This window comes from Neopelma chrysocephalum, unplaced genomic scaffold, assembly GCF_003984885.1.
Source record: "Neopelma chrysocephalum unplaced genomic scaffold, ASM398488v2 Primary Assembly neopelma1_24, whole genome shotgun sequence".
NCBI classification, from domain to species: domain Eukaryota; kingdom Metazoa; phylum Chordata; class Aves; order Passeriformes; family Pipridae; genus Neopelma; species Neopelma chrysocephalum.
The window spans coordinates 22,673,401-22,685,437 of record NW_020897693.1 but is presented as its reverse complement, the minus strand read 5'-3'; the positions used below and the strand labels follow the sequence as shown (position 1 = coordinate 22,685,437).

At 40.6% G+C, this 12,037-nt stretch overlaps 1 protein-coding gene across 6 annotated transcripts in view; it reads right to left on the bottom strand.

The window, feature by feature from the left end:
* The window catches only part of ACTN1 (actinin alpha 1), an 88,407-nt gene that overhangs the window by 25,633 nt on the left and 50,737 nt on the right, over window positions 1-12,037 (bottom strand). For all 6 annotated transcript variants that reach the window (XM_027708107.1, XM_027708101.1, XM_027708080.1 and 3 more), the window contains exons 4-7: window positions 8,175-8,261; window positions 7,513-7,600; window positions 6,491-6,569; window positions 467-548 (exon numbers count right to left, since the gene is read on the bottom strand). In XM_027708107.1, the coding sequence (XP_027563908.1) occupies window positions 467-548; window positions 6,491-6,569; window positions 7,513-7,600; window positions 8,175-8,261 (336 nt within the window). The remainder of the gene's footprint in view (window positions 1-466; window positions 549-6,490; window positions 6,570-7,512; window positions 7,601-8,174; window positions 8,262-12,037) is intronic.

Below are 12,037 nucleotides of genomic sequence, written 5' to 3'. Positions count from 1 at the left end.
TAATAATAATAATAATAATAATAATAATAATAATAATAATAATAATAATATCATGCCCTCAAAAGGAAGAGCACCAGCAATGTCAGAAAGAGCCCAGAAAAAAAAAAATCTGGAGCAAAAGGAACACAGTCCTACACCATACATTAACTCCTTATTTGGCCTGATTCTTGAAAGGGAACACTTCAGTCAGCAGACTATATAGCCAGGTGTTACTCATCTCTGCCTAGCACGTCAACCCCATGTTAAGATCTCCATGCCAGACTAAAAAGACTGAGGGGCACAGGAGGAAGAGGGAAGCAGAACATATGACTCATTATTCCATTGTAGTTTTTTCCCTATACATTTACTACATGGTCATGGAGGGAGCATTCAGAGGTTACTGAATTCTCATACAAAAGAAGTCCACCTAGAAGAGTGGAAAATTTCTTGAGAAAAGCAAGTTAAAAGCCATTGGGTTCTACTTTACCTTCCGCATCCAGCATCTTGGGAATATCCAGATATTTCTCAGCCACATCAAAAGCTGTGTTTAGATTAGTGAGAGGATCATCCTGGGAAAGAAACAGAAGCAGAGCATCAGCACCAACTTATAAGAAGGTACACAGTGTTTCTCTCAAAAAGAGCTCTTATGCTTGGTTTGGTTGAGGTAACTGTGCTGTCCAGAAAAAATTATGTGTGAAGCCTCATGTAGCAGGATGAAATAATTAGTTTTCTTTTGAAAGTAGAGCCTGGAGATTCATGACAGGATAATTAACATACAGTCTATGTACTTGCAACAAGAAGGAATAATACATTTTGTCTCGAACATAGTTCGAAGTAAAATTAGTGTCACATCATACTGACAGTAAATGATGAGACCATATCTCACATTTACATCTCATGTTTATATTAGGCTTGCAACTTCCATTTTAAAGAACTGCAGAGTAGTATATCTGTTAAAACATCTAAGCAATACTAAAATAGTAACACAACATCTGCAATGGGTTCTGTCCTTAGCTAGCGTACAGTTTGTTGAACACCACTTGAGTGGGAGGAAGAGAAATGTTTTAACAAATCTCTACAAAATAAATACATATAAAAGTACCCATTTTGCCTTGGGTATTGTTTTTCCTCCTGCACAGGACTTGTAATTTCCTTAGTACATTTCTATTCCTCTCTATATAAACCTTCTACTATGGCAGGGTGCACTTCAGATAGAGACATCAATACACAGTAATCAAATCCTAAATAGAGTTAAATGTGACTTATGATCATGAGTAATATCACAAAGGTAAGTAGATTTTAAAGAGTGACACAGAACATAAAACACCAATGTCACTGGAAATGAAAGAGCTCTGCAAATTGTTTCCAGCATTCAAACATAATCAGCAACAAGACACCTGCCAATCTGTATGAGATCCTCATACAAGCCTGTTCCTATATTCCTGAATAACTACGATAATTATTTTGAAGGATCAATCCACTTCATGGGTGACAAATAACATTTGAAATATCAGTTTCTACTGTTGAAACGTAGCTTCTGCTGGATGAAAAGTTGTGCGTAAACTGCTAATGTTTAGACACCTTGTTTGGTGTCATTCGGCAGAGAAGAAAGATGGGGTGGTACTCTCCGTATTGTCATTTGTGCCATTTACACTGAGACCACATAAAAAATTAGGAAATAAGAAGTATAATTATTTTGCCTTCTTCTAGAGTGGCATCCATGTTCTGTTTATTTTCTTTTGAGATCATGTGCCTTTGCTTATTTCATTGACTTGGAAGATTAAGCTGTGCCTGAACTCTAATCAACAGGCAGTTTCCTTTGAATCCACCCAGCAGGAAAGATGAAGCTAGGAAGGCTTAGGCACACAGGGTATGGGCATGTATAAAACTTCCTTTATGGCACTGGCCATTATGTAGTCCTCAGATGACAGCCTTCATGAGCTAGGAAACTGAGTTGTTCTGAAAAGCAGTTTCCTACAGCATTTTCGTAGGAATCAATGAATTTATTAAGCTGGCATCCCATATCAGCATCATATTCCTTCAGGTGAACATCTTCAGTAGAGAGCATTGTTTCACCTACAACAGTAAATCACACACAGAGGCCGTGAAAACAGACGTGACCAGTCATCTGTATTTAGTTCACTGGAACAAATCAATATTAAGCAAGGAAATGTTGCACAGGCATGCTGTGATGAAGCCAGCAGCTATCACACACGGTAACAGTGTCAAACAGTACTTTATTGCTATATAACACACTTCAATGATGACTACATCAGATATATCTATATCCACCTCTTTGGAGCTTAGCAGTGGTACAGGCAGTGGATTTTGACTATCCACCAGCCAAAAGGAACCACCCTACGCCATGGAATTAGAGGCTGGTACCATTTCAACTTCAACCTACTTGTCTTTTGTGCCTGCTGTGGAGCCAAAGTGTAACCAAAAGCCCTATTTGAGGAGGTGAGACTAGCTGGTATATAACATAGCTTGTTCACTCTGTGTATAACAGGTCCTCCATTTAGGAAGAAAAAGTAACAGCATTTCTTTCACTCAAGTGCAGGAGCATCCAGAAATACCAAGTGGCAGCTCCCTTGCCAGTCTTTCCCCTAGCCCATGTGCCATTTTCTACGTGTGTCAAAATGTCACCACTGTGTAACAAATTTCAACCTATGCTGACCATGGCAACCATGGGGTTGTTAACATCCTTACAGACTGTTTAGTATTAACATAAATCCTTCCTTAGCACAGACCCATCTGAATGAGATGCCTGGAGATCTGTCAGCCTCTCCTGGAGGAAAGGGAGGAGCAAACTCACTGCAGATAGCTTTCCTATCAGTTTGCAAGTAACAACATCAGGAACAATGTTGCCAAAGGTTAAAAAGAAATTTTAAGCTGGAAGCTGGGAGAGGTTTCCTGATGGGAAAACTTACTGGGCTTGGGCAGTCCCAAAGGAAGGGCTGGAAGTCTTAACATGTGGGAAAGTGGAGGCTCATCTAGATAAAGCCAGCATATTTCTACTTCATATGCAAGAAAGATGTGTGATCACAATGTCTCTTGGGGATGAAACTAAAGATTGCAATACTTAAAGCAAGCAACCCAAGTCCAAGACTAGCTCAGAGACAAGCACAGTAAGACTGTTCCCTGTAGGAAAAGCTTCACCCCTCAAGGACAGTAGAGCTGCTCATCACAAAAGAGATACCTTTTCATGCAAGTGACAGAGTTTCCCCAGGGCTTGTCCAAGACTACAACAGGGTCTTAAGTCCTATGAAATTCCTCCAGACTCCACCACTGTCAGTTCCCATTGAACACCAGCTAATCCTTATTTCAAATCACCTGTTTCAGCTGACAGTGATGAAAAGGGATAACATAATAAAGACCGGCCAGGCAGCTCCAAGTCTTGCACTGCAGCACCATGGCTGCAGGCACACTTTAGGGACCCAAAGGCCAAGTCACCTGTCCCCTAATTCCTTCCACAGCTGAAACACACACCCAAAAGGGCACTGACCTAGATGAGGTTCTGCAGAGGTGCCTCGGTTGCCATTTCATTTACATGACCATAGCAATGGCAGAAGCATGAATAGGAACAGTAACTTGCCAGGCTCTAGCTGGGCTAGCCACAAGGAAATGTGCAGTTTTACCATGGAGGAGTTGCTTTGTTTCAATGGTGGCAGACAGCAAACCTGCCCTAAACAGATGCTGACCTGGCACATTCTCTGCTTTTGCTGACTAAAGACTATCACGCGTCTTCATCTTTCGCCACAACCCTAACTGACACAGGGACTCTTCTCTCTTCCTCCAGTTATTTCCAAATCCTTGCAGCACACAAGGTTGCTATGGCAATTATTGCAATGTGACATAAAAAACATCTTCTATTACCTAGCAATCAGGAAAGGAGATGGAGTGGGAGGAAAATCGAGAGAGAGCAAACACTTACTATATCTGCTAGATTTGAAGACACTAGGAAAGAAATCCAAAACTCATGTTTTCAGGAAGATTTGTAATAAATGCATACAACAGAGCAGTACACTGTTCTAAGCAGACTGTGGTATATGAGGAGGTATCAGAGCTGTCAGTCAGTTATTGTACTTGATAAAATATCTTAGATACGGCTCATGGTTGAGCTACAGTCAGGGGTAAAAGGAGGAAGGGAAATCCCATCTTCTGCATACCCCTCACTTGGCAAACCATGAGCTGAATCCTGAGACCTTATCTACAGTGAGCTGAACAACAGCAGACAGACCTGCACTGAATTGAAACTATCTAACTAAATAAGCTGTGGTGTCAGGGAATCACTGACACCAAGCTGGGTGGACTTGCACCTTTTATTTTGAGTCCTGAACTATACAAGTAACTTTACCTAGGCAGTGCACATATGCAGAAAAGAATTGTGCTTGTTCTGCTAATATAGCTAGACTAGGAAAAATAGCTAGGAACAAACTCAATAGAAAACAATGCTGACAGAATAAGTGGCTAAATTTTGGGAAGAAGACATGGAGCTACTCCACTGGCTACCTTTTGCAGGCATACGCTGCCAATACAGTGTTGGTAGCATAGACACAGCCTCTGTGAAAGAGCAGAAAACACTAAAACTGCAAAAGAACACTGCCCAGACAGGAAGTAAAATGCAGAACTGTTAGCAGGTTGGACCGATTTCACCTATCTTGTACTTGTGTGTGTGTATATACACAGAAACACACACAGCATTGCCAAAGGCGCAGTCGAGATGCCAATAATTGCTCCCTAGAGTTGGAAAAGAACTTGAGGTGGATCTCTAATCTATCAGCCACTGTAATGGCTGCTTCTCAGCAGCCTTTTCCGTGTTTATACATTCCACAAACGCTTTTCAAAGATCTAGCATAAAAAAGGCAACTTCCCTTCAGCACATGCAAATTGCCAGAACTAAAGGCTAAGCTTTGAGCTTAGTTCTTCCCAGCTATTTGCTCAAGATTTCAGCTGTTGTAGAGTTCTCTAACATACATTTAATCTTGTGCCTTTGGAGTAATTGAGGCAGAACAACAATAAATATGATACAGAAAGAGTGAGAAGACTGCAGGAGGGCATCCTGATGAAGGATGGGATCAAAAGCAAGCAGAGATCAAAAGATGGTGGTTTCCTTTAACCTTACTCCAAGTAGGAGAAATCCCTTCCCATGTACATTAAATTTGGTTAGAACAATCTCTCTACCTTTCACCTTTTAAAGGCCTGCAAGTAATATCACCAAATAACTCACTTTCCTTTACTCTGTTTTTGCTTGGTTTTGTCTTAGGGCTTTTTTGATAACAGAGAGCACCGTAGCATTTACCTGGCTGGGTTTGTCAGACACACATTGTTTAACTGCTTTATTTTCCCAAGATCGGGCACTGAAAATGTCACTCTAATAATTCCTTTTTTTATTGCTGTTGTTTATGCAAACAGGTACAGTCCACCCCCCCCCCCATTTATTCACCATATGCTGACTCCAGACACTAAAACTGATCAGATAATATAATTAACTGCTCTGCAAGAGAATAAAGATCTAAAAGGTTATTGAAAAGCAGATCAGGCATTGTACAATTCATTGCCTCAAGGATGCAGCTAATTTGATTAGGTCATTTACATTTTGTCTATTCGCACAGTGATCAAAGATCTCAGGTCTACTGGTGATGGGCTTCTACGTTTATTTCTCTAGCTAACACGTACGCACTTATAACACCCAGCCCATGAGATCTGATGGACAAACTTTTTGTGTTAACCCGGTAATGACACATGAATTATGCTCTTGGTGTCATTTCATTCCACGTGCACACAGATACAGTGAAACTGGACCTCAGCATACCGCAGGATAAGAATCCAGTTTGATCTTCCATTGCATTGCTGAGTCAAGACACTGCTAGAAGCACAAACCACTGAATGGTTATTCTCATCATCCACTTAACAATCTTGTCTCCAAAATACACTGGAAACAAACTTTGGAGCAGCTTGATATCATGTTACCAGTGGCAATTTTAAAGTAAAATTGAGTTTTGTGACAAATGTATTTCTGGCACATGCTAGGAGAAGCCTACTACTGCAGATGACTCAGTGCTAAGCTGGAAGCATGTGATAAGTGTCCAGTGAGGGGACACAAACTCTTCAATGAGCTATTGCACTTGAACGCAGGTAACTGGTTTCTATCCAACTGGCCACAGAAATTTTAAGTCTGATTTGACTCACTAGTCTGTGACATTAGCACAGAACTAGTCTCACACTTGGTGTTACTGAGATTGCCAGCTTTTACTTATCAGCTGGGATTGGGGCATGTGTGCCTCACACAAGGCAGTCTGAAAGCAGGGAAAGTCAAGCAGGAAGCTCATTAAGTTCACGCTTCACTAAGAAGCCTGAATGTACTGATTCATCCCTCCTTCCTCCCCCCCCAGTCCTGCAACTGGCAGCTTGTGCTGAAATTCTCCAATTATGTTTATCAAGCTAATTCTTCTCCCTCTTTACTTCTAAGGAGCCAAGCATCTGTTCTGACAAACAAATTGAGTTGTACCTTTCGTAGCTTCCCGTAGTCGATGAGCTCTGGACGGTGTCTATGAATTAAAGCACAGAAACCAAGGCCATCCTTCCAACTACAAGAGAGACAGAAGAGAGAACAATGAACACTGCTCAGCCAAGGAGACACACAGTGATGAGCATGAGGGAAGGCATTGGGACAACTAATTCTGTTTTAGTTTCTAACTAACAGTGCTTCTGTAAGTGCTGGGAAGGAGGGATTGTCTTGTATGTGCATGAGACTACAATAAAGATTCCTTTCAGTCCCTACAAAAATCCACTGTGATTAGGACTTGCCCATTGCATTGCCACCTCCTTTTTGGCAGTTCTCTGTGCTGAAATCTCTGTACATATCTTGTGGAGCATGTGAGGACAGGTATAGAGCTCAGGGTTGAAAAAAGGTGTAGACACAAGCCCTAAAGAAGGAATAAATGCATTCCTTAGGGAAAGGGCAAATGTCCACAGCTAGCTCCACTATAGTACTGGCTAGCATGGATGGCAGTTAAGCTCTTAAAAGTGCTTTACATTTATATGATTCATATATATTCATATATATATTCAACTCTCCAAGATGTGCTAGAAAAGCACTATTATGCAGAATCTTCACTGGCAGATCTGCCAGTTTGGAAATACTAAACACCAGAGCAAGAAAACCTCTTATGCCTTCTCAACTCTCCCATACTACGAAAGCTCTGGGTGCAGTCCTTTTTTCTTGGTTCCTAAAGTGTTTTGAGTTTTCACAGTGCAAACATTCTCTTGCTTAGCCCACAGCACATACACTGCTCTCAGAGGACTCAATGGTCTGAAGAACTTCATGAAAGCAACAATAGTAACCAGAATGAGGAATTAGGATGTAGGTACTCGGATCCTCTTAGAATCTCTGCCTTTAATTTCCTAGGCATCTCTCTGGACTACACATATGCATTGCCTTGGGAGGTCTGTCAAGAACGTTGTTGAATATACTGAGAGATATAGGAAAATAAGAGAGATTGTAAAGCTAAGTTCTTGCTACTGACTCACCTGATATGGAAGTTCTGGATGTTTACATTTTTGTACGGGGCTGTCTTCCTCTGACACCATAACAGAAGTCCTTCTTTAGCAGATGTTTCTGGTGAAAGAAAGAAAACACAGCAATGAATTCATTTTCTTAGAAAACAGGAGCCTCTGGAGCACATGCTAGAAAACAATCATCAATTTCTCTTTGGTAGAGACTGCACTGAATTGTGCTTTATTTAATTCCACTTGTCAGAAAATTTCTTGTTTGGAAGAGTCTACTGGGATAGCTTTGTTACTATTATTTTCTTAATGAGTTTCAGTAATATGGAGATAGCCTTTTGAGACCAGAGAGTCTTGTAGGACTTGTATGAGATAGGTCCATTTTCAGTGCTAGTGCCTGCATCAGCCTGCAAGAAATCCAACAGATTCCAACATTAAAGTTGGTTTTCAGGCTTAGCCATCCTTTTGAGTTACCCTTGAAATCTCTTGTAAGAGAAGGATGTGAAACTCTTCTCAGTATACCTGAACCTGGCCATAAATGTCACTGAGATGACAAGGTAGCGTGGGAAGGGTAGCTTCCTAGGATCTTTCAGTGACTCACTTAAGAGCACATTTTGGGCCTTTTAAGTAGCAAAGCCATTTAGTTGCTCATTATTGAACACTGGCTGGAAAGAACTGAAATTTACCTTCAACTGAGATATCCTGAATGGCAAAACGAAGGATGATGGTCCAGATCATTCCAAGGGTCATTTTAACATTGCCATCCACAATTTCTATGGAAAAAAAAGGTAGAAAGAGAAGAAATAGAAGACATCAAGTTGCAAATACAAATCCTTGTAAAACAGGAGCATTGGGGAGCATTTCTTTTTGCAGATGGGAGAACTGGCATTCCTGCTAAAAACTGTTTTTCCTTGCCTTCCCAGATGTTCTTCTGGTACAGCTCAGTACCCAGTACTCAGACTGGTTCTCTTGCAGTATAATACCGAGAATAAAACAGACACAGATGATCCCAAAGATCAGGAATAAGGACCAGTTTAGATCAGTGTAATTTTCCACAGGGGTCTAAAAACACCTTGTTCAGGTTTAATTACAATCCCTTGGAAGTCATAGAAGCCAAACTGAGAAAAAAAAAAGCCTTCCTTCTCTTACTCTCCTACCTCTACTCCAAGTCACCTATATAACTGCCCAAGCATAATTATACCAGAAGAACCAGTAAGACTTCCCAGTGCAGATGAGCTCTGACGGCTAGTTTTGTCCTGTGAACAAGGTACCACGAAGAAAACCATGTAACATCAATATTTTAATTTCAAGCAAGCCTAAACATTTGCCATTTCAAACAAGCCTAAATACATCAGACTGCCTGTATAGGACTTCTTTTAGTCTTGTAACTGCCAAAAGACACAACAGAGCATTTCTCAAAGTACGTGCATCCTGCTGGAAGTGGAAGCAAAGACTCCTGCTGACCAGTCTGCACACACCATAACAAACTATGATGTTAAGCAGATTGTGATTTATTGCTCACTAGACTCCACAATGTAAATGAGCAAGGGTCAACAACTTGGAGCTTTTACAAGGCGACTGCTTGCGTGTATGAGGTAGAGTCTGTTTAGGATGGGGATCAAGGTCCTGGCGGGAGGCATTTGGGCTGATGCTGGCCCAGAAAGGGGCTTCCACCATGTATAGACTAGAGTCCAACAGTCCAAACAGTGAGCAGATGGGTCTTAGGTGCTGATACTCAGCATCTACAAAAATTTCACACAGATATATATATACACACATTACAGAATTTACAGCCTTCACATTTTTGGATAGTGAAACTAGCTGAGCTGCCTCCTCCTACTCATTCTCTAGCAGGTTCCTGCATTGCAGGACCTTTCTCAAACAACTGACAAGTTAAGAGTATTTTCAGCAAGAAAATGGTTAGAATTAACCTACTCTTTGGAGGTAGAATAATTCAAGTCCTGAGAAGGCTGCCAGAAACCTTTTGTACTCCTGAAGACACCTCTGTGCCACTGCTTCCATAAAGTTGCCCAGCAGCAACAAATTGTGTTCTGGGACAAGTAGAAAGTTGCAGTATACGCAACTGCCACCTGTCTGGATCCTGACACAAAAGAAATGATATTTGAATTTTTCCTTTTAAGTTGTTAAAAATACCCCTTTTCTTCTTATGAAAAAAACTCAAAATGTGAGTCTCATTGTATTCAAAAGCAACAGACAAGCAGCACACACCCCAAACACATCTTTTTAGGTACCATGTCCACCTGGTTCAAATTCCTGAAAGCTTGTGATTTACTGATACATGTCACACAACTTACAGTGTAAATTAGAATGATAAGCTCCACTGTCCTCTGACATAAACCTCCATTAGGGATTTACAGATGCAAAAGACAGAAAACATGACATGCCACCTTGTTTTACACCAGTAAACCCCTGTGTTTGCTCCTTTCTGCACTTCAGAGTACACATACATACCTTGGTGGGGTATCAGTTTGCCCAGAATTAAACAGCCAACAACTTTTCACTGCAGTACAAAAGAACTACAGTTACTGTTGTTGGCATGAAAAAACTACGCTTGCCTGTTGACAGTTTTCTCACAAATTAATTTTTTACAGGCATTATAGGGTCAGGGGGTTGTCTGCTAGGCTGATGCAAGAAAATGCCATGTGATGGCAAGTATACTCAGTTCTGCACTTTCTGCATTTTTTGCCCCTACAAAAAAGCACTGCAATCAACTTAAAGGAAAATCCTTACTATTGTTACAGATACTCGAGCTAAAATATAAGCTAAAATATATAAGAAAGCATCTATGTTTTCAGCTTGCTTGTTTTGTTCATGTGATAGATCTTTGTGGGGATTTTCAAAAAGCAAAAAACCCAATGCTTTTAAAAACCATAGCAGTTGGCAGGACTCCCCTAGGATATATTTAAGATCTGAAACTAAATAGAGTTCTCTATTTTAATGAGCTAGATTAAAATCTGATGACAATACTTTAATGCTGAAAACGCTTCATGAACACTAATAAATCAATCAGTGAGCTGAAACAGGTAATTAATATTACTGTTCTATGGATTTTAATTAGAAATAAAGGTCAAGACACTTACATAAAACCAGATAGCTCTAAGTCGCTAATGTGGCATAAGAACTCAGCACTATGCTCTGGTTACATTGTCAAATTCCAGTTTTATAAAGTTAGTTGGTAGAGTTAAGGTGGAAGCACCCCTTCTTCCCCAGTCCTCTTCACTGCATTACTCATTTAAAAAGGAAGATGTACTCCCTGCTCCCATATCTGATTATTCCTTAGCAGAGAACCAAAAGAAAGCTGCTCTGGAAGAAATACAGAGTGTTTCTACTGCTTCATCTCTATATATCATTTTCTTGATGTAGAGAAAATTCACCATCTACCAAGCAGATACTGATGTCAGTGAGATTACTGAGTGATTCATCCCAGGATGCACATTTAACAAGCCACACAATCCCCAGTCTTTTTCTTTTTCTGTCTTTTAAATAGAGTTGACAGAATTTTTATTATTTGTTGGAAGAAGGCAAGCATTTTTCATTTCTAGTGCTAAAAAACTCCTGGCAATCTGATTACAGTCAGGCAGCCTGATCAGAAAGGTCTTATGCTCTTTGGCCCTCACTTACTTGGTTTTCCACCCCTGCATTCCCCAATGCTAACCTCCTTTTCCTTGAGGATCCCTTCAGCACTCTTCAGCTGCTGCCAGTTTCTTTCTAATATAGTGGAATATGGCCAAGAAACAAAAGTGAAAAACGTGGTTGCAAAACAGGTTTGCATGAGGCTTTCTGCTTCCTGGTGATGAAGAAAAAGAAACTCCACAGGAAGTGTTAAAAAGTTGAATGTAACACTACAAAGCTAGAACAATGCAATGTTTAATTAAAGATACTGTGTTTGTTCCCTGCTGATATAAAGAATGCTCAGTAATGTGAGAGCAATTCACATATTAAAAGGCTAGCAATCAGACAGTATCTTCTGCCTGACTGTGCTTTCCAAGTGCTCTTCCTAGGCAGGACCTCTGCAAGCACCATCTGCACTTCCTCCACCACTAGCAGCTGTTGTCTGAACAGCAGCAGCAAGCACGTGTTATTAATGTGATTTACATTCAACTTGGGGGTTGATCAGTTGCTGGCTAAAGCTGGTGAGGCATCTGCGTCCACTGGAAGGAAATTTTTTGTATCAGTGAATATGCTTCCACCTACCTCCCATTACCGTACCAAATAACACGAACTAAGTATGTAAAAACTACAGTACTCTCATCCATTTGTTTGACAACCAATTAAAGATCTGATAAATATCCAGGCCTCAGGAGGAAGACTGGCTGGCTATAGAGATGTGCCTTTTAAAATGCCACCACCTTTTTTAAATGCATGAACTCATTTTGAAAAATGCAAAGATTATTAAGATTACTTTTCTGCCATGGCCTGGGTAGTTAGAAGCAGAATACAATATAGAAACTGCTATCCCCCCCCAGCTACTTCTGAGCTGCCCATGAGAACACAGCCTCTGGTTACCCCATGGAGAGAAGTTGTTGCA